This window comes from Malurus melanocephalus, unplaced genomic scaffold, assembly GCF_030028575.1.
Source record: "Malurus melanocephalus ecotype Western Australia unplaced genomic scaffold, MMel_1.1 scaffold_42, whole genome shotgun sequence".
NCBI lineage: Eukaryota > Metazoa > Chordata > Aves > Passeriformes > Maluridae > Malurus > Malurus melanocephalus.
In genome coordinates, this window is record NW_026623274.1 from 2241520 (window position 1) to 2265140 (window position 23621).

The 23621-nt window shown below is 40.3% G+C and overlaps 1 protein-coding gene across 1 annotated transcript; it reads right to left on the reverse strand.

The window, feature by feature from the left end:
* Positions 1 to 1507: 1507 nt before the first annotated feature.
* Positions 1508 to 21736, reverse strand: ERCC3 (ERCC excision repair 3, TFIIH core complex helicase subunit). Its single transcript, XM_057364775.1, has 15 exons — positions 21655 to 21736; positions 21364 to 21569; positions 20247 to 20483; positions 19811 to 19860; positions 18681 to 18816; positions 18316 to 18480; positions 17125 to 17329; positions 15848 to 16162; positions 14517 to 14701; positions 11598 to 11800; positions 8819 to 8915; positions 8514 to 8631; positions 7272 to 7390; positions 3941 to 4093; positions 1508 to 3597 (listed from the first exon to the last, which is right to left on the reverse strand). The coding sequence occupies exons 1-15, from the start codon at positions 21671 to 21673 to the stop codon at positions 3463 to 3465; spliced, it is 2343 nt and encodes a 780-aa protein (XP_057220758.1). The 5' UTR covers positions 21674 to 21736; the 3' UTR covers positions 1508 to 3462.
* Positions 21737 to 23621: the final 1885 nt, after the last annotated feature.

Here is a 23621-nt window from a genome sequence, read left to right on the forward strand (position 1 = left end):
AGTTTAAACAATGATGTTTGCCCCAGCCTGTTGGTCCTTGGAGCCTGAAAATGTTTTATGTAACAAGTCAGTTGGGACTTTTGTTATTTCAAACAAGTTGGAACACATGCCCCTTCACAGCAGACATGCTTCAGTTTTAGTTAACTTTCRGTATGTAATGGGATCACAGTATAAACTAAACTTGGTTTATTGATAATTTAGATTATGTATTATTTTTGGMTAATTTGTCTTCAAATCTGCAGTCCTGCTGTTCTCTCCGTCTAGACCCCCTAATGGTCTAATTAACTGTACTTTGTTACCTTTGTTTAGGTGTTTCTAAATCCAATTTRAACTTGCCCTCCTTTTTGCATGAACTCTGACAAAGTTCAGTYGAAGCTCTTTGTGTCAATAACATTGGTATTCAGAATCAATGGTTACATTATCATCTCACCAGGAATTCTGTTTTCTTACAATTATTCTCATCTTTTAACAGTCTTGGCTATATCTGGTCTGTAATTATTTTAACATCACTTTATGGTATCCAGTATAATAAATATTGTACTGTATGTTTAAATAGCTACAGGCATAATCATTTATAATTTATGGAAGTAAAAGAGATTTGATCTAACTTTGTCCAGGTAACACCTTCAGCTAAGACTGCACAGATAGGCTCTTCAGAACATTTGCAGAGAAAAGTTGAAAAAAGGGCTGCAACGTCAGAAATGTAAGCAAAATTTTTCAGTGTGGTTTAAAACATCTTTTCACTCAAAAAGCCATACAGGCAGTCATAATTTTTGCTTTGATGAGCTGTAATGCTGTCAAATTGCCATCTCATCATCACTGTGCCCTTTTAGTCTAGAAGGGCATTTTAATGAGTAAGAGCAGTAGCCTTCAAGCATTAACATCCTCATGCAGACACTTGGTCATTTGCCAGAAGAATGAAGGGCACATAAATACAAGTTTCAGTACTATAGCCTATCAGAAACAAAACCAGCAACTATTAAAAAAAGGCAATTTCTGAGGGAGATTTAKTCTCCTCAATATGGAATTCAGACCAAGGAGGTGGCCAGGGAACAGAGTAAAGGCCTTTCTTCCAGCAGGAAACCTGAATTACATCCAAGAAAATTACACCTCCTCTATCCTCCGACTTCCAAGAAATAATTTACTTACCCCAGAGTTCATCTACCTCTGGCATCACTCACAATCTGCATCACAGTTCTGCCACACTATCTGTTTTTCTGTGAACAATTTAGTTTCCTAGAGGGCTGGGGTTACAGATCTGGGGCAGTCTGTTGTGACCCTTGGGTGCACTGCCAGAGTGCAGGGGTAGTGAGGGGCTAGCAGGACAGAAACCCCAGGAGCCAGCAGTTCCTCAGTGACCAACCTGCCCAGAAAGCAGAACTGACTGACCCTGTTATGGTACTYAGCTGTACTGAGTAAATGCACACCACTCTGCCACTCCGCTACAGCCTACAGTAACACCAGGCAGTAATTACCACACTTAATCATATCAAAGTAATGAATTCTGAAGTTTGAATACCAAGATGCTATCACTGATGCACGGAGTCATTCATACCTCGTAAAGTTATTATGCTTTACYTGATGCTGAATGTACTGCATCCCACACAGAGACATTACTCAGAAGAGTGAGATCATTAGTCATGATTTACTACACAAGATCTAGAGTGCTGTCCTACAGGCGGCTACTACCAGTAATTCCACAATTACAGACATCAGTATTAAGCCTTTTGCATTTAGTAGATTGTTGAGGTTTTTTTTCAAGTTATGAAAGGTGGAGAATAGTTCCAAAGCAATTAATACAGCTTTTTATGAGAGAATTATGGAGAGGGACACAGACTGCCTGACTTGCTCAGCTAAACCTGTCACAGGCCTCTCCCATTATACTAAATTACCACTTTGCTACTAACTTGCCATTAGAAYTGTTCCAAACTGCTATCAGAATAGTGGTTTTATCTGCAGAGGAAATCAGCAACAGAATACTGCACAATTATCTCTTCTATAATAGCCACTCAAGCACTGCAACGGCTGGTTCCAGGTTGTGAGGCAGAAKACTCAGCACAAGAGAAACAACCAAGTGTTACAGGGTAAGGCTCAGAGCCTAAACAAAGTTTAAACTGAAGCAGATCAGTTCACTTTTTAAAAATTACCTGATTCTCATACAGAGACCAAAACCAAGCACCATCTGTTTTCAATTATGCTTCCAATATTTCTACATTCCCAATTTGTGAATTCATGCCAATAAGAAACAGAATTCAGTGTTCTTCTGAAGCACATTTGTCATATAATCAGGACAGCTGTACCATACATGCTCCTTCCAGTACAGTAAAGATTTRTACCGAACTATTTTGAACCAACAGAGGTTGTTCCAATAGTTCTACAATCAGCGAAATAACACCTTATAATACAACACCAAGTAGCAAAAGCRTTACATTATTAAGCAGATTTAAAAAGCATTCTCCTCCCACAAACCACCAACCCTTTCTCCTACAATTTTCTAGAATTATACTGCAGTCTATATTAAAAAAAAAACAAACTTAGGAATATTTTCTTCACACATTCTTCCAACTGATCTTGTGAGAAGCAAAATGCTTTTTGATTCAGTAATAACTTCTGTGGTGACACTGCACTGTTTAGCCGTTACGAAGGTTTTATTGCATGGTTAATAAATAGGATATAAATAACAAGAGAAACAGCTTTTATTTGAGCAACTTCTCAACAGTAGCAAGAAAAATGAGGAAAACAAGCACAGAATTTATTTGTATTTACTACTAATGCTTTCCTTGAGTATGCTTTGGAGATGGAGTCCCTCTTTCCTCTTGCCTTCAAACTCTAAAATATTTCTGACCAATTCGTTAGACTTTTGATACAGGTCAAGTCACAAGTATAAATTAGCTCTCAGTTAAAAAATATAATGTAAAGTGCTCCTCTTGGGATTTGTTCAGCTCACTGAATGATTTTATTTAAGCAGTTTGAAAAACAGTATATTGTTGAGCAGTCACAATAATCAGATAAATAATATTTCAAACATCAGTACAAACTTCATTTACAAAACCTTTTCATGACTCTTCTRAAAAAAGGATCTTCAGCTGATAAAAATAAAATCTATTAATTACCCTGAAAACCAGACAAGTACTTCTCTTGAACAAAGTGGCCTGTATGCTTCTGCCCTCTGGGCATGAGGAAATGAGGGCATAATACAATGAGCACACAAAAAAGTATGTGCTGTGACATACTTGTATCTTGAAGTCTTTAAAAATATTTCCATGGTAGGATTTAGTTCCTTCTTTGCTTTCCCATTCATCTATGAGAGCACATACATTGGTAAGTAAACATGTAGCTATACAGATGCATAAAAAACGTCCTTTAAAGGACCATAAAGGTCATAAATTTCAACTCCATCTTTTCAGTTACATACACAAGATATGGATCCACAATTTCAACACAACGCCCGAGTGAAGGATGTCACTTGCGGAAGCGTTTGAACAGGGGGTGGATGTGTTTGTTTGTAGATGCCTTGCTCCGTGATGAGTGGTATTCCATGTACACTGTATCATCTGCTCCYGACATGGAGCTCATGGTGCCTGTGCGACGGGACACCTGCAAGTACAAGTGCAGTAGTGTGTGATCAGAGGTTTCAAAAGTATTTTCACTGCATGTGACTTAGAAGATTTACTTCAAATCTGTAATCATAGATGGTACCTTCTCCTTCAAATATGATGGAGAACAACATGAATTTCATGTCTAATTTCTTCCAAGTGCCCAACAAGTGAATTATTCCAATAGCTAAAGGCTAATGCAGATTAAAAAAAAAATCTGTTCTCTAGTGTTTCACAAAGATACCAGATTATCAATTACAACATCACATTTAGAACTGGATGGAAGTGAAATGGTCCACTTCTGTCCCACCTGTGGTCATCTCTTTCAAGGAATTCTTCATTACCTGAGCTGACTTTGAACCAAATTCTCCAGCAACCACTTCCTCCTCAGCATCCAGGTCAGATGCTTGCAGGACTTTCTGGAGAAGCTGTTGCTGTTCTTCTTTGGTTGAAAATGAAAGTTCTTCTTCTTCCATGCCTGCCAGCTTTGTGATTACCTAAGAAACAGAGCACACCACAAGGTGAGGGCTCTTCCTCCTCATTGTTAGATATTGAAAACTGAGACAAGGATTTCTGATTYCATATCCATTTGGAACTGCCTTCAACTTTTATTAATGGCTGGAACAACTTCACACTAGAGACAGCACAGATACATATAAAATCTTGCTAAGTGATGCACATATACATACACTCATCTCTCACTATATTCTAGATGAAAATGCCAAAGACAAACCCTGGGTGGAAAGAAAATGAAAAGAAGAAAGGAAAGCTCTGGGCAGAGGATGACAATGYTGTTTTATACCAGCTTGACCAAGAACCTGACCAAAGCACACATAGCTCAGATATATATTCAACTTACTGCATGGATAGTGTCATGCTGCAGGCTCTAGATTTGTCTAATTTAAGAATTAGTACTCTATACTTAACAAAATTAATGCATTAGCTCTGCAGATACGGAGAATTTTAGCAAGAAGCATTCAAGAAGTGGGGGGAAAAACCCAAACACGTTGAGATGTATAGCTGTTGAGAGACAGTGCAGCAACCTGCAACAGAGCGTCAGAGGCAGAGCAAAAGAACTCCTCCACCCTTTGAGTACTTAGACACTGGATATAACTTCAGTTAGGTTTRTTCTCCTGGGAATTCTCGTGTGACCTACTGGCAATGTAGAGCCATGGGCTCTGTCCATCAGCTGACAAGGGTCCTCTTCTGAAGAACTGAAAAGATCTCAAGCTTCTGTTATAAAGCTTTGGAATAGGCAGCTTACTTTCTTAACTAGAGGTATTTTGAAAATTTCACAAGCAATTTCCCTGTAGTTACATGCATCTGTAAGCATATRTTTATACATAACAATCAGTTTTCCCACTGTTCCAAACTCGACACTGTTTTGAGAAAGACATTCCAATTCAGCTATTGATAATGTAGTGTTCCCCCCTCCTCATCTTTTCTGCCTCTTGAGTCAATACCTGTAGAAACTAATTAGCAGTCTGGGCTGCAGCAGATCACAAAACCACTGTAAATAAAGTTTAAGGTAAAACAAATCCATATTAGCTGCCAAGTACTGTTTTTAAAAAAATGGGGTAGGGAAACACTGRAATGAATAATGAGTACTGTGGGTTATTATTCRTGGCAATTTCTAATTCGAAGAGGGATGTTTTCCTGAGAAATGTCTGAGCCTGAAGAATCCATTCATGGAAGCAATCTTTCCTACATAGCTAAAGGAACATTAAGGTTCTCCATGTTTATTTAGGAGGATATGTGCTATGGTCATCTCACAAATAAAGAAAAACAGAGTCACAAAAAATCTATTTTAAATTGCATGTGCCTGTTTCCAGCTCTGATTGCAAAACAGCGCTAGCATGATTCATRGAATGGAAAGAATTCCCAATGCATCATCTCTTAAGCTGTCCAAYTGATGCCCTGTTTAAAGTTAACCATATTTTTAATATACAGAGTTCTTCTGCTACTGGTTTAAAATTTAGTATATCCTACATTTGGCTTCTAAACAAAAACACAGTATAGCAGAGGGAACTGGTTAGCTAACCAAAAGTACCAGCTAGTAGTATCCTGTAAGSAGTAAATTGTACTAAGGCTGATATTTAAGAAGCAAAGATAAGATACGTAGTTTTAGCAAAAARCTATTACTCCAGTTCTCTTTTTGATGAACGATAAATAGAGCTATTGATAGATGGCAAGAAGAAAGTAACTCCTAGACAAAAAGTGTTGCCCCTCTAAAGTAGTAATGAATTTTTAGTTATTTAGGAGCATAAATTCTGAAGGAGAGGACATTAGCATTGAAATAATTACCCAAAGAAGAGGTAGAGTCTCCCTATTTGGAAGACTAAGAAGGCAGACATCTGCTGGGAATGATATACACATAGTTCATCCTTGCTTGGAATGAAGAAACACAATAGATGTGTTTTTTTTGAAGTTTCTTTCAGCCCTATTATTCTTTGATGCCAGCTATGACTAAGTTTGGCAAACAGAAGAAAATAGATATTCTAATGTTTTGCTTCTCATCTGCAAATAAAGAACATTCCAGTACTGGTCAGCAAAAATGTTGCCCCAGACACTCAGCTGGCCACTTGAACTGCTTTTGTCCCACATTACACCAAAGCTCCATGGACTAGGAGCTCCTTCCTTGCAAAATGAAATCCTTTTATTTTTAACCTCTTTCTTAGTTCTAGAATCCAAGGCATTCAAATAAAAGTAAAGGGATTGCTCTAATCTTGGCTATARYTGCATAGATGCATGTACTGTAATTAGTTGCAGCTAAGCACTAATCTACAACTTTGTTGAAACACATTCACTACAAAGGAGAACAAGGTTTTCACCTCTAAAGATTGTGACATGTCTGTTTCTAGAGCACTCTTCAATGGGCTGCTCTTTCCAAACAGTGATTTACTCCAGCCCAGCATTTCAGGGGGATGTCGGGTACTGGTGCCCGATAGAGACAAGCTCTTGAACAGCCAGATGTAAGGGCTTTAATTTTATTCTTCTCAGCAATACTCACTCGGAAGACTTCTAATCAGAGCAGTGAGCCTCAGTTTTGTAAAGGAATAATTTACCTAAACCCAAGAGCTACCATGACCTTTGCTGCCTTTAACAGCCTAACAGTGAGCATATGGGGCAGTCCATGCATTAATAGAAAAATAAATGAGATACACCATGGAATCTATAAAACAGAGGAGCTTTGGTGAAATGAGATATTATGTTTGGAAGAAGATGACACAAAGAAATACTAGTCCGAGACTGAAGGTCTTTGGAAATTTGTCATTTCTTAAGTTTTKCAAGTTGTCTAAATTGCTGCTGCCCACTCTGACAAGAGCACCAAGCTTTATGCATGTGATAATGTGTAATGGGAGGCCTGCACAGAGGGACAACTGAACAGCACAAACATAAACCAACCATGAAAGAACACACACTTCACTCTGCAGGGTGCMTGGTTTGAAATTACAACACTTAACCTTTCCAGAAGCTGTACAAAGCTACTTCTATCTRCCCTCACAATAATACAGATGATAACACAACACTGGAGCAGTTCTCGCTTGTGAGAAAAGCCTTCATTAATGCATTCCACAACWGGAATTCTCAAGTACTGGACTAAATACTAACATTATACAACATGAAAATTACATTCTTAGGCCCCAAGCATAATAACTATAAGGGACAAGTTACCTTGAAGCTGTAACCTTGATCTACAAGAAACCGTTGCCGTTTTGTTGAATATGCCATTTCCTGAGTGTCTTGGGATACGAGGGAATAAAAAAAGGCATTGTATTCCTCTGCAACCATGCCTAGGAGACAAAAGCACTCAGTGATTTTTTCCATTTGGAACACTGCAACAAAAAACAACACATGAATAAATACTGAAAACAGGTGGTTTTGCATTGTTTAGCTGCACCCAGACCTTGCGTAAAGTGACTGACACAGCATGGAAACTCCTACTTTTGTTCCTAATAACTTAAGGATAGGTGAAAAGACAGAAACGGAAAAGAAAATATAGACTAGCACAATCACACAGGTGCTCTAAGAAGAAMCTGCTGCTTTATTCTGCTAGGCAAGGTGAAAGATAAAATTGTTTTCACTTCTTGACATAGTAAAACTTAAAAAGTCAGGAGCAAGGATTGCAGTGCATGTCAAAAAGGTTCAACAGAAATAGAGAAGTTTTATCCATGTATACTAGAATTTGCAGTGGTTTTGAATTTAAAAAGCTAGACAAAGATACTTAGTAAAGAATTCATAGAACTATCTGAAGACCAGCATATACAAGGCTGTGTATAATTTATTTTTTCACTCTTATGTCCTTTAGGTCTGTTGCCCTGGTAACAGGGTTCTCTTTTAAAATCCAGGGTTTCACTAAGACTTTGTCAATTCACTAACATGGGTTTTGTTTGCATTTTCAARTAACACCTCACCTCTAACAAGCACAAACTGTACATAAAATAAGTGTGTGCAGAGCTTAAGTCYGAGTAGAAAATATTTTAAGAATAATTCTTCTAAATAAAGTAATTCCTTTGGCCATGTTTTACAAAAACACGTTAAGTCAAAAACCAGTTTTTAAAAGCAAGTAATCTGCAGGACCAAAAATGTGATTTCTAGAAGCTTGCTTCTTATTCTATAATTATTTACAAACAATTTCACRTTGAAGAAAATATCAAGGAATGAAAAAGTGAAAGAACTGCCTRAGAACAAAAAATCAGTTTTCTTTCAGCTTGTTTTGTCCTTTGGAAATTTTSTCATCACTAAGTTTACTGACCCAGAAGATGGCTCATTTCAATTCACTGATGTATAGGTATATTCTCTTTGACTAAAACACAATCCAAGGATGGTATGAAGAAACCTCATGAACGTCCAGTTTCTCTGTTGCTCTAGGATACTACGATCCAAGGCCCAGAGCCCAACCACCACCTCTTTCACCTTTTTTGGCTCTGAGCACTCGTCCCAGTCTTTGAGCCTCCTGCCTTCGYGACCCACCATGGGATGAAATCTGAATGAGAACATTGGCTTCCGGCAGATCGAAGGACGTGTCCCCTACCTGCAACAGAGCAGCAGCCTCTGAGCAGTCTCTTATTTCCACACAACCCCAGCCAACACCAAATACAAAGCACAGCATTTTTTGTCAGCTGCGATACAAAGATGTCAAATGTACACCATGCATGTGCAGCTGACTGTTMAAGTTCCCTCTGAAGATAGACACAAGGACAGTGAATGTTCTCACTCACCTTGGAAATGAAAATAGTGTTGATTTTTGGATTGTGCTTGAAGTTTTGTAGAATTTGCATTCTTTCCCCTTGTGCAGTAGGACCATAGATRTAGGGTCTGAAAAGAACACAACATATGCAAATAAATAAATTCAAGATTTCTCACTCATTTCTTATGAGGCACCACAGCAGGGAGTGCAGTACACATTTGAGCAGGTATGAAAACAAACAAGATTTTGGTAGAGATTTCAGTTTACTTTTAGCTTGTTTGCCTCTTCGTGGCAGCTGCCCAGGGGTTTGTGGAACCCTCTGCAGCAACCCAGTGAGCCACAAAGAAATTCTGACAGTTACAAATGTTTTGCAATTACATGCACCAATGAAGCTTCATATCAACAGACTGAACACATTTGCTAAGCCTACATGAAAGACTGAAGGCAGCTGTTAAAATAAAGAGGTTTTTTTTCCTCAAATGTACTGAGTTAGCACATTGACAGCTGCAACCTTTGCTTCCTATTTAAATACTTGAAAATCCAGGCTTCTCTATCAAGGACTTGCTGGGTGTCACAAATGGGCTGCTGGGTGTTGTTCTGGGAAAATTATTTTTGCTTTTAAAGCTAACCTCTTGCCCCTTCTAATACCTTCTGGGCCTACTGAAATGAGAAAAGGCCCCAAACATTTCATGAGCAGCTCACAGTGGCATTTTACCTACGGTTTCTAATGTTTGACAATGAATATCATGGAACATTTAATGTCTCAATCCTGAAGGGTCATAGAAACTCTCAGTCACCCACAGAATTCATGAGTAACTTGGACTACTTGGAATTTTCCAGGGTTTGGCTGTTTTATTCCTGCCTAGGCAAAGTTAAAAAACCAAAATCTAGAAAGAGCAAAGCCCACATAAAAAGTGAATGGCATGCACGACAGCAGAATCCCTGCTTTGTCATCTGTTGCACTACTTTTCCAAATGCTGGTTAGCAAGCATCTCCCAACAATAGGAGTTAAGTTTTCCAATTACTGTTTTGTTCACATTTCCATACATTATTTCTAACTCAAGGAACCAAGATCCAATTTTTCATTTAGTATTGCACATACATGAATATACATGAATGGTGGCTGACAGACCCATGACAGAGTGAAAGCTGGCAAATTTGAGTTCTGTGGCCCCAAAAAATTGCAGTCAAAATAATTCCTGTCATGTGCATGGTATTTCCCTGATGGTCCCCCCCYACCAAGGGCAAGGGGGTTAAGGAAGGAGCCAGCAGAGGCAGCCAGACYGTGGCCACCTCTCCCCCCATCCGGGAGCCCACCCACCCCGCACAGGGGGCTTCCGTCAGGCCATGAGAATGGCAGTGTGAACTGTGCTCCTGCTGGGCAGAGCCACAGCACTCCTGCTGTACCAACCAGGCTGCTCTCTTCTCTACACCCCTAATTCCTGCCCTGMACAAACCAACAGTTCCCTTTGTTTTAGCCTGCTCACAGCAAACTGATASAAAACTCTCTGCTTAAAACAAAGGCTCCCTCACCTTTGTCCAGCACTGCAAGCTTMCTTTCTAACAGCAACAGCTGGATAACCTGGAGCTCCATAAATTACGCGAGAAAGAGAATTCACTCCAGAAAAAAGGGTGCACCTTCTATTTCTTTAACAGGTTTTCCTGCCACACTTCCACAGCATCTACCCCACTTACAACTGCTGTGCTCCATAGCATCCCCTGCTCTTRGCATTGCCTGGGCTAAAGGCTTTGTCTGTGGTGCACTGAACATTGCTAGAGACATTCCAGAGGCATCATTACAGCTAATCTCTGTCCAGACAGATTAAACAAATTATGAAAGAGACCACGGCTGTTGGAATTCATCCAGCACCATTAGCTCTGCTTGCTATTTGATGTCACAGCATGCCAGCACAACATGGCCCTTAAACTGCAGTCAGAACTGATCACRAATTTTGGAAAGTGTAAGGCTTGTTTGTGGTTTTGCTAAGGAGTAGTGCTGAAATTCCTAGACGTRAAATCATACACTATCAAAATGCCCCACAGCTTCCAGCAAGCAAGGCATTATTTGGGCTTGTCAAAGAAGGATGAGGCGAGCTTCTATGCTTATGTTTCCCAATAATTGCTCTATGTCTGATCCTGACAAACTCTCCCTGATCACCCCTCCCCAAATCCTACCAACAGACTGATGCTGACCCCTCATTAAAGCATGTTTGCACAACCTCCCATAACTGCACTCATGTTACAGTCATTTAAGGTAACTGAGGAACTCTAGGGAGAAACATCCTTTTGTTTACTAAACAATTATAGCAGTTCTAGGTAGTGCACTAGTACAGCACATACCCCAAAAAACCTTGTCTTAGTTTCTTTAGACAAGGGGAAAACGTTTTGAGAACCTRAAGAGGAAGGCCCTGGGTTTCAGAACATTTTGAAAGATCTAGAGCATATATATTTGAAAATCTTTGTCTCAGACAGACAGGGGAAGCTACCATCCATTCTAGTGATATTTCTAAAAGCCCCTCATTTTTCCATGGGATAATAATAATTTGGAAAAATACTAAATCTTTCACACAAATTCTGGATGTAAACTTTTCTGAAACAAATTCTAAACAGAAATTSTTTTCAAACACCAAAATCATGTTGCAGTGCCAATAAGGCCCATCCAAAAATACCCTTCTAAGCTTTTTATGCAGGAGAACTGGAATTAAAGCATTACCAAAAAATATCAAAGACTACTGAAAGCTGTGAGATTGCAAGGAAATTGCCATGGAAGAAGGAAAACAATGGTGCCATTGTTGGTTGTGAACACTTACTTCCCAAGTCTGACTGCATATTCCTTCAGTGCAAACACATTGTCAGCAAAGACGATGATTTTATCATTCCGTCGCTCATGAAACTTAATCAGGAACTGACAGGCTCTGAATTTATTTGGGTTCATGGTGTAGAGCAGTATCCTTTTCTTTGTTTTGATAGCTACATATTCTCTGTAAAATTCAGGTGACATTGGGCACCAGACCTACAATTAGAAAACACACATACAGACAAAGTAATGATCTGTTATTTACTTATTTAATCCCAGTGGGAATTAAAAGGATATTGGGGGATGATAATGCATTAGGACTTTTTGTATAGTGCAGGCCACAGATTTCAACACAGTCATTTCTGTACCAAAATGAAAGTCATCTGTCAGTGAAGTCTCCTGAACCACCAAAASCCATTTAACCTCATCAACATTTCAATGTTCCAAAATGTTTTGGCATTAAGATCCATGACAGAAATGGGCAGTGGAACTGGAACAAAACTGAAAGATAGTTCCTTTATGTTCACACTTAAATAATTTACTGAACGCTACTACTTTTATAAAGCAGTAATTAAGGGAATGAACTCTCTGTGCAATCTCCCTTTCACAGCAGTCAAAACTTTTTCCCATAAATAATAATTTTCATCCATACTTTGAAAGCTCAGACACATTTTGTCTTCATTAAAGAACAAATTCACCCATCTTTCTTYATAAACCCACAAAGGAGTGACCATTATTTTAACACCTATTGAGTCCAGAACTTCCAAAATAGTAAGATTGATTGAAAGTTTTCAACAAACTTCTCTAGGCAATTGTTTCATCATGTAAATAACTACCATAGTATTTCAGTAAGTCTAGGCTTATTTTCTTCCGTAGCATGAAAAAAGAAGAAATTATTAAGTTTAAGTCAATGAAATTACATTACTGATAGCATGTGACACTACCCATACAGCACATAATTTAGGAACCATTCACTCTGTTGTACATGGGTTATTCCCTCATATCCACAGCACAACAGAAATTAACAAAATACTGCAAGAAAAGCCTGTTTCTTAACCACCATTCGGGTAAGGAAGTTAATGACAATTTACACAAGTGTMTTTAAACAACATGAATAATTCTGTACTGTGAAGAACTAATTTTTTGTTTGAAAATATTTTTTCCAGTGAGTCAAATGCTAGATGATGTTTTTTCAATCCCATGACTGTAACAAAAATAAATGTATCCACCGAATAGACTCTGTTGTTACTGTGTGCTGTCTACACGAGACCTAAAATTCTAGAATCAGAAGACAATKACATTGAAGTGACAATAAGCTACAAATACTCAATATTTGACTGCAGTATAGAATTTTATCTGTTGCACAAYGCCTCTGACTACATGACAAACCCAATATATTTTCTATTTGCACTCTCTTCTGGATTGGCAAATGGGTAAGATCTGTTTCTCATTCCAATGATATTTTCGTTTTTACATTTTGCAGGACATGCACTCCAATCCAGACTTAGTATGACTGCTCCAAAAGGGGATTATTTGTAAATTACAAAACCCTGAAAGTAYAGGTAAAGAACAGGTTTGTTCTCTTTTTTTAAACTTCGTGTAACTTTTTAAATTGTGCTACTCATTCTCTTTTAGAGCATTTAAAGAGCTACACCTGCAATGACCATGACCCACCCTACAAAACATGAACACTGCTTTCTCCGGCCACCTGGGAAGAACTGCACTTAAAGAGTGAGCCAGACACCTCCCCTGGCTGTGGGGAGTTGATTAACGTTGATTTATGGTGCTACTCCTCAACATGTCAAAAAACCCAAACCAATATGCAAGGCAGTTGTGCACGTATTGGACTTGTTATTTATCAGCCATCAATACTGGGCTTTTTATTTATCAGCCATCAATACCAGGCTTTTTTGTTCTTTGCTTCTGATAGAGCCATCAAATGTTAGTTCAAAACATCGGCCTAAGGAATTTAAACTTGTAGAATTTTCCCATCTTTCAGAACAAAAAGTAGCTGATGCTTCACTTTTCAATGACAAAAGGGCAGAACTACCCTCACAAGGCAGAACTAACCAAAGGGCCTAAATGCAAATCTGAATTTGAGGGCTGGTTACTCTCCCTTCAACAGATATTTTCCAAATGCCTTTCACTTGCATTCTATGAGTTCAAGACAGTGGTTTTTTTTCATTCTACAACCTCCAGTTTGCACAGTGTTCAAAAGAAGAACAGCTGACCTGCATCTTCATCTTTTATTCCAGTACCAGAGCTAGGGAGAATTGCATGAAATTAGCAAGACAGGCTCAAAATAAACCCCACAATAATAACAACAAAAGAAAAAACCCAAACCAACAAACAACAAAAAGACAGAAAATCCTGACAAACAATAGAGGAAGGAAAAACCCCAAGCAGACAAGAAACATTCATAAAAGTCTACCATAACACACTGCAGCTGCTAAATCTTTACTTCCATTCAATGGGAGATCAGACAAGTTCATGAAAATGCAATCCGCTAATGTTTACATGAAAACATTGTCARTAATGGAGAGCTCAGAGAAATTTATACTCTTCTTTAAGCATCTTCTATGTCAATTAGAGACAATACATTAAGTTAGCCTTTTAGTCTGACCCAGAGAGATTAYTTTAACATTCTGATAGGCCTGTGTGAAAGATTTTCACTTCTTTTGATACAGACTTACATCTCATCCTTATGCTGGAAAGAACAGAGGTCACACCATTATACTGGGAAGAATGGTGAGATCCAGTCCTATGTTTTCAAGTTTCACACTCATATGGTTCAGGCTTGAAGTAAGCAGGTGTTTTCCTATGTTTTTTAAAATTTCTACTATCCTTCTTTGTTTTAAGAGTTGCAAGAATTTTTTGCAAAGTTCTAAGCATACTAATTAAACACTAATAGTATCAAAAAGCAGATCATCACCTCAGCACACTGGACTTTAGCAATGTAGCCACTGTTCTGCAGCTCCATCCAGTTGGCTTCATAGAGCTTTGGTCCGATCAGGAAGTTCAGGTCAACAATTTTATCATCTTCTCTGACCAGGGTAGCAGTCAGCCCCAGTTTACAGTGAGCTTGTACAATAGTGAGCACACGTCTGAACATTTTTGCTAAGAAATCCAAGACAAATTTTTTGTTAACTTTCCTGAATGGTTTTAGAAGACAAATACTGCAACTTTAAAAGACATTTGCATCAACCCCTGAACATAAAGCAAGCACAGCATTGGGAAATTTTACCCCATTCCACATACACTACTAACAAATCTGTGCTATAGCAAAACTTCGCAGTGATTGCAGTTTAGTTTGCATTGTCAAGTGTACTCTGAAAATCCCAGTAAACCTTCTGGCATCTTTATTATTTCCAATTTCCCAAGAGAAAATTAATATATTCAGAGGTTACATGGCTTGGTTTAGGTCTATATTATTTCCTAGAAAGAACTACGACACAAAGACTCATGGCTGACTGCCACATTCAGGACTTGCAGGATATGGCAGCATTACTCATCTTCAGTATTGTCAGAGACCACAGAGCAGATGCTATACCTTCATTTCTGTGAAAGCACACAAGAAAAAAAGTGACAGTACAGTACCAGCATTGTGCTACTTTGATAAACTGAGAATTAATCAYTGAGATCTACTTCTGAAATCCATTACTTTGGTAGACACCAAATTATATTCAAATGAGAATAAGGTTGAGTAGCTAACAGAATCCTGGGTGGTATKTTTATCCAGGATTATTCCACCGACACTTTTATATGACATTATTGCTTTCCATTAGCCTAGATCTCAATTACATGCCAATTTCAAAGACAACAGTTATTTCTGGATGGTAATCACTATGGTTACTCATAGATATTAAAAGCTGGCCTGCAGTGCCACTGTATCTAAGAAGAGAAGGCAGATGAATTCCTCTTCTGTTGAAATACATCTACAGCAAAATTAYGCAAATGTAATTCAGGTATTTTAGGAGCACTTCATCAACCAACATAGAGGAACTTGTGCTTTACACTGCCATTAGAGAAAATACAGTGTCTAATTTRRAGRGTTTCAGAMAACTAGTCRTCAGCTAAACTRTATCAGAGGGRAAAAAAGAAAAAAGAGAAGTAGAACAAGGCAGTTTACTTGTCTCAAAACTCTAAGYCATGGGTTTACTCACTACACTGATCATAAGAACAACAACAAAATACCACTTCTAAAAGAGCAGAGGAACATTAACAAYGYGTGCAAYATGGAAGGTTKGCACACCCTGTCCTTACCAGGGATAGTATGGACTTCATCCAGTATCATAAGGCCCCACTCTTGACTTTTGAGCCACTCCATTACTCTCTCTGCTTCCCAGGACCTTTTTGTTGTGTGCCCCAACATGGAATATGTGCTGATGGCAACAGAACAGCCAATGGGCTTGTCTTTGGCATCAGACGTGAAGCGACAGATCTGGCTGTCGTCGATGGTGGACCACATCTTGAACTGGGCCTTCCACTGCTCCACAGACACGGCGGAATTGCCCAGCACCAGGCACCGCTTGCGCACGGTGCACGCAGCCGTCACTCCCACCAGAGACTTGCCAGCACCTGCAGGGCACAAGTGACACTCATTAGGCACCTCTCAAACACCACTGGAGTGGGAGGGAAACAAAACAAAAGAGCAAAGGAAAACTGTGAGAGGATATGAAATCATGCAAAGGTAAATTCTTTTGTTGTTTCTTTGCTACAATAATCCTAAAGAGATCAAGCATTTGCTTCTTAAAAAAACAGATTGTCTACTAGACACAACTCTTATYTCCTCAAGAAAATAATTGTAAACAATGGCTTTGACAATTAGAAGCAATCATTTTAATGCTTTTTCAAAAGAATGTTAAATTACAGGTGGCTACTGAAAGCTTCCCTAGGGGTGATCGATTCCTCTGTCCCTGCAAATTATGTGCATTCCCCCACAAAGCAAGTTCCTAAATCTTCCCATTCTTCACACTTCTCCCAGCATCCATTACACACTCTCAGGCCCTCACCACCTCTCCCACGTGCCTCCTCCTCCCCCAATACCGAGTCTCCTGTTTGTTCCTTTTCCCCCCAATTTCTGTAGGATGTTCTCAGTCTGTATGTTTCTCATTTCTGTCTCAAACTCMCCTGCTCTTTGCTTCCTTGCATGACCCCTTTATGCCACCTTTGTATTCCCATCTCCTCCCAGTTTCTCTATTCCCAGCCAAGGGAAAATTCCAATGCCAACAGCTTTACATTTCACATGAAGGAAGGTGAGCAGAAGTGGCAGAGGGCACAGTGGAAGCACGACTGGCAATGTGAAGGCAGCACAGCTGCTCCCCAGCTCCTCAGCCCCTGCTGGACAYCAACAGCTCTGTGWCCTGGSTCTCCYTCAGCACAGCCTCACCACCTGCTCRATAAACCCACCAGGACTCTGCATATTGGGACCAGAACAGTCCCTGCTACTGTCTGAAATCCAGGCAGCTGTCATCTTTGGAATTCACTTTATTACAGGCAAATAAAGAAAAAATTCTCTAAGTACCAACCCAGAAACTTACCACATGGCAAGACAATAACACCAGACCTGGCTCGTCCATTCCCAAACATCTTCCTCAGGCTTTTCTCTTGATAGGGCCTGAGGACAGCAGTAGGTTTCAGATCTATATTAATATCAGGATTCACAGAATCATTTCTGAAATCATATTCTGCCAGCAAGGGGTACTCCAAATGGATACAACGCTTCTGAAGTTCTTCAATCATCTCCTGAAGAGGAAACAAAGTTTCAGTTGATAAATTCTCCACAACTGAATTAATATTTTTCACCTTAAAAACAACTAGGCTATATAGTACCAAGTGAAGTTTCATTTATTTTTTATGCTTAGGAAGTCTGAAAGAATTAAGGTTTATTCTGGGAACTTTACCTGTGATCACCCCCTCCTCTCAAACATTTTAAATAACAGTTAAAAAAAAAATAGAGAGGGCTCTTTAGGCAGAACATGACACATTCAGCTCAGATTGTTGCTTCCCCAGCAATGACTAACCTACACCGTGAAGTCCAGCAACAGAGTCCAGTAACAGACACAAAAGGTTCTCTGTGCTACCCAAAGCTGCACATCTGTTACTCTGAAAACCTCTGTATCCTGCACGGGGGTTATTTCAAGACAATGACAAGATGAATCAATCACCTTGGTCTGGGTTAGTTTTTTCATATAAACAAAACAGCTACTAAGTTATCCTTTTTTAAATTCCCTTTTCTCCCACTAAGGTATCATTAGAACCACCAAATCMAAAAACAACTTGAGAAATTCTATAGAAGCTCTCTGAATGTCAAGCAAGGACTGTGCTCCAACCTTCAGCACCCCATCGCAAGTGACGAAATTGGAACCACCAAGAAAGAGTTCCTTCTGCAACCATGAACGACAAAACAAAAGCAGGAGGGAAAAAAAGGGAAAAAAAAAGTTCTCTGAAAGCAGACCTCCACTGAATTCTCACTGGTCTTGCACTAAGTAATACTCAGCCACATGTGATGAAATTTCCCTGAGTCACTGGAGCCTCTCTGGCCTGTGAGCACTGCGCTTTGCAGGCTGGGAAGGAACAACGCCAGCCTGCCACCCTCTAAGATTCTAAAATTTTGAAAAGTAAAAGAAAAGAAATGTTAACGACTTCCAGGGACCTCCCGTAGCAAATGAATAGCCACAGTATTGCCTAGTAAGTTCTCATGCTTTATGTGCTTATGTGCAATATCATACCTGCTTGACTTCAAAGGACACGGTCTGCGTTTCCTCCTCCTCCTCCTCATCTTTGTCCATCTGTTCATAAAACTCAAATAAGTCAGCTGGGACRTCTGGCTTATTCTGAGCATCTGTTCCCTGTGAAGTTGATGGACCAAGGCCACCTTCACTGGATTTGGAAATCTGAAAAAGAACAACATGAATTTTCACCAAGGGTTTCATTAGAGACACACTGGCTCCCCTCTTCCCCTCGGATTTGGGCTCATTAAAGAGGGAAAGTTTGCTGCTGGCAGAACAAAGCTGATACAACAAACAATAATCACAAACTACTCAAGAGTTTACCTCCAGTCACTGCAGTAATTTTAGAAGATGGCTGGACATACCGCTGATTTACTTGTGAATGTCTCAGTAATGAGCTCTGTCTCTTCACCCTCAGCATTTCTCAGGCGACATTCTTTAATTACATGGTCTTGCAGAAGCTGCTGAATGACATCAGGATGGGTACTTTCCACAAAATACCTAAAATTAATCAATAAAGGAAAACATTTTTTATGAACTAATCAACTGAATAACTCACAGGAAAAGTGGCACAGATGATTAAATGCATAGCTGTCCCAGATGCACTCTCAAGCATCCAATCTTGGGATGTTAATTAAAAGAAAAACAACATATTAGCAACCAAAATTTTTAAAAGATGCCTCATACCAAAAGTATCATGTACTGTGCAGTTATTAATCCATCTTCTCAAATGTTCTCTAATATAACATGARTGGCAAAACTCCAGCAGAACTGCTCATACAGACCTCTCACTCACATCTTACTTGTGACATGCAAGCAAAGTTAATTGTTTTTAGATTGAACTGAGGTGAGTTTGTGAAAACAATGGCATTTTCAAGTCCTGTCCACAGCACCAAAAAAAGCCAAAAAAAACCCAAACTTAAAACCAGTGTATCCTGGAGATTCCTCAATGATGACACTGGCCAGATATGACAGCTAAAAYATGAGCTTTCTTCAGGCCCCTTCCAGCATTATAATCTAGCTTTAAAACAAATCAGATTGAACCCAGACACAAGCACCTACCTCTTGCCACTGGATTTGCTTATCTTTCCGGAATAACAGAACACAAGTCAGAATATACAAGACTGCAGGACAGCTGTGGAAAACTTGTCTAACCAGGGTAATGTACATTAGGAAGGAAGGAAGAAAACAATAATTTGAAAACCTCAAGGACATAATGCAGGTCCAAGTAATAAAGAAACAAGCCACCACATTAAAAAAAAAWTTGCAACCTACTTTAAAAAACGTGACAACAACCCRCACTTGCTCAGGATAGCCAAACATAAGTCATCAGCTAATGTATTAAGTATTTGCAAAAGCTGTAGAAGTGATACTTGAGAGCTGTTACACTCAGCTGGGAGGTGTGATACCCCAGAGCTCCTGAGAGCACTCACTCATGCACTGGTGTGCATTTGGAGGACCTCYTGCCACAAGAGCTAAGAAAGAAGCCACTTACCTGTTATGTTTCAGAACCAGCTTCACCTTCCCATAGCTGACAGTGCACAGCTACAAACAAACAGAGCTGTAGTTAGGAACATGCAAAAAGGAGATTGCATGTCTAGGACCAAACATTGAAGTGGCTTTACATCTTTGTGGGGAAGCCCACATCATCACAAAACGTTTATCTGCAGTGTCTCCTCCTACAGGCACTAGGGTGTACTTTTTTATTATAAATCCCACACAGGATATATTGTGGAAATAGTATGTATGCAGAAATATGCATTGTAAAAGGGCAGAAAAAATATAATGTTCTCCTGAAACAGTGATAGAAGAATAAGACAGTCAAAAACCATGAATGATTAAAAAACAATAAGCCAATTAGGCAGATGCAGCAGGAAAGGAATTTATTAGCAGCAAGACATGTATTTCCAAGGCCACTAAAATTGCCTCACCTTGATAAACTGAATTATTCCATCTGGGACACCAGTCTTGCTGAGTTTTTGCAAATACTCGGTGATGTCACTGGTCTGTAAGCCCACACTCACAGCAGCGTACAGGGAGTAAGCAGTCAGCTTGTACTCGTGGATGTGGGTGGGTCTGCACACAGGCTCAGCAATGGCAACCAGAAAGTCCTGTGCATACTTGTAAACTGGAGAAAAGGCTTCCAGAAATATATGGCCATCAGGAGCCTACAGAAATAAAAAGAAATGCTGAAGGCATTGTTAGCTGAATTGCTAACAGTCAGCAACAGTGTTAGCTGAACTAAATCTTATAATGAAGTTACAATGCACATAACTTTTGTCTCCTGACACAGTCCAGGCACTGATTTGTCCATGTCCCTTCCATAGCACCATGAATAAACGCCCAGATCAACAGCTTTTCCAAACTGACATACTGAGGTATTCCTTCTTTCTTAATGCTAAACAAATTGCTTGAATAAAGGCAAACTCCCATTCGCCAGAAAAACAGAACTCCTTGCTCATTTTACACAGAATGCATGAATAAATGAATGAAAGACACGTTATGGCACTTGGGTGTCACTGYACTCAGTGACAGGCACCCTGCAGATGCTGTCTGGGCAACCAACTCTTCCCTAGATGCTGCATCACTGACCAAACCTTGGGTAAATTCATTGATGACCCTTTTAAAATGCAGAGAAAACAACAGARGATGAGGCCAGCCTGCCTTAAAGCTGTTTCACTCCAACATACAAACCYTGCTGCTGTGTCACTGCAGTGACAGAACCCTCCCGTGTCATCAGCCAACGCGCTGTCCTACAGCCCTCCCTGAGATGCTCCTGCGCCCTGCCCGGGCACTGCGGGGACCCTGCCTGGAGGCTGCTGGAGTTGGAGCAATTYCCTGCGCATTGCCGGGGGCTCCCGTCGAGGCTGTCGCCGCACAAGCACTGCAGGGGACGCACCCGCCCCGAACAGCAGCGAACCCCGCTCCAAGCGACCCCGGGGCTCTCCCCCCGCWCACTCCGCTCCCGGCCCGCTCCGTGTCCCGCAGCGATCCCCGCTCATCCCACCCTCGGGTACAGGGCAGCCCCAGCGCCCCCCGCGCACGCACCACCCAGAGGGGCCGCGAGGCGTGGTCGCCCTTCAGGGGCATCTGCAGCCGGTAATCCTTGGCGCCGTACTCGTCCACCTTGGTGCCGCTCTCCTCCACCTGCTTCCCCGCCGCCGACGGCACCGCTTCCTGCGGCTCCTTCCCGGCGCCTTCGTCCTCATCGTCTTCGTCGTCATCGTAATGGCGCTTCTTGGACTTCTTCTTATCTGGGAGCAGAGCGGGAGCTGTGAGCGGCCCCTCCCAGCGCCCCCCGGCCCGGCCCGGCCCGCGCCGCTCCCCAGCCCCGCTCACCCCTCTCCTTCCTGCCCATGGCGGCCTCGCCGCGCAGCGCCCGCCCGCGCGTCACTTCCGCAGGGCCGAGGGGCGGRGGCACCGCCGCCTCTCTGCTCCCGGGCCCTCCCACCGCGGGGAGACGCGCGGCTTCGGGGATGGGACATCACCGCACCCCAGGCCACCCCCGGGCCAGCGGGAAAAGAGATTAAAAATTAATAAAAGAAAGACTTCCGCAAACCGCATTGTAAGTAACAATAAAAAAGCCAACTCGGAACTGAGGTACGAGAATGACATTGCGCAGTGTTCTGAAGTACACAATTCTTAAAAGAGAAATCACACTGTTGTCCCTACAGAGTGTTTTAATATATTTCTAAGTACAATTCGTGTCTGATTTTGGAAATACAAATACATTTCGAATGGTTAAAAACAAAAATTAAAAAAATATTTTGAACATCAGCCAGCTGAAAATATATTTATCTAGTAAATCATCTCTCAAAGCTTTTATATATTTAATTATTCTAACTAAACATAGTACCCTTAAAAAACAAGTTCATAAAAATGTAGAAATGAAATTGTGGAATAAGATTACTGGGATATATACACACACACATTCAATGCATACACAGAATTACAAGGCAGGGTTGGGTAGGCTGTTTTTAAGTTTGGAAGGTTGTTAGACAACGGAACTAGTAAGCAATGCCCAACTCCTGAGTTCCTCAACCATGATAGACATTAGCTAATTTTTAATTGTTTTTATCTTTTTTTTTTTTTTTTTTTTTTTTAATACACAAGATATTCCATGTAAAGCAGCAACAGCAGTGCAGTTACTGGTAGCAACATCTCGAAAGTAATAAAAAAACCCCATACATCCAGACAGTAGTACATTGCACACACACGTGATTCTCATACACCCATTGACAATTGGTCAGAGTATTAAATCAGTGTACAAATTAAATATTTCCAAAAATGTGCAAAAAAGTCAACGTTGATAGAAAAAAACACCTTTGTGTACATASATTACAAACTGTGCCCAGCATTCAACTGAGAGTAAAAACATTTACAGTGAGAAACTGATAGATTAAATAGAGAATTTAATGGCTACATAAAAATGTACATTAGATCAAGAGGAAATTTACAAATTTTTATTCATAGCTTCATGAAACCTAAAAGCCTATGTTCCAATCTAAGTCTCCTCCACATATTTACAGTGATACTCCATTCTATGACTCCTGCGAGGTCTGAGATGACAGACACTATGCTTTAATAAACCATTCCAATTTTAGGGTGACACCACCTTTTTTTACTGGTATTAACAAGAAACAAACACTAGGGAAATGACAATCTAACGGCTGTTCAGAAAAGATAAACACAATCCTTGGTTTTATATCCACATTGTATAAACCTCTGGGGAAAAAGGATCATCTAGTTTTAGGGTAAAAAGCACAAAAAATCTCTGATGTATTTCCCATGACTATCCACTCTGGAGCTGGAGTATCCTTATCGCTCAACAGAAGACCCTGACCTTCAATTCACACCTGTGGACTCAACATAAGGGCTGAACCATGAGATACAATTTTTATGTAGTTTAATCCAGTTCCTCTCCCTTTAAAGTAAGTTTGTGAAAACTAAGCCCTAGGCAAGGTGTGACTACTCTGAAACATGAGAAATTTAATCTCCTCCATCCCATCTACTGCTCACCTCAGTATGGGCATATATTGCTAGAGAAAACCCAAGGACTGGAGCAGCAAAACAGGAGCTGCAGCATCCTGGTCTAAAGGTGGACACACACCTTATTCAGGAGCTGTCAGTGGCCAGTACCTGTGTAGGACTTAAGCTCTGCCAGCTAGAAAGAAAAATAAACAGTGTGGGCCTAGTGGGGGAAAGCAAATGACAAAGGACCTCCTTTGTTTCTGATCACAGATTTTGAKTCAGAAACCCTGGGTTGATAGCAAAGCTGTCTGACCCCTTGGTGTCTCCTACAGGCA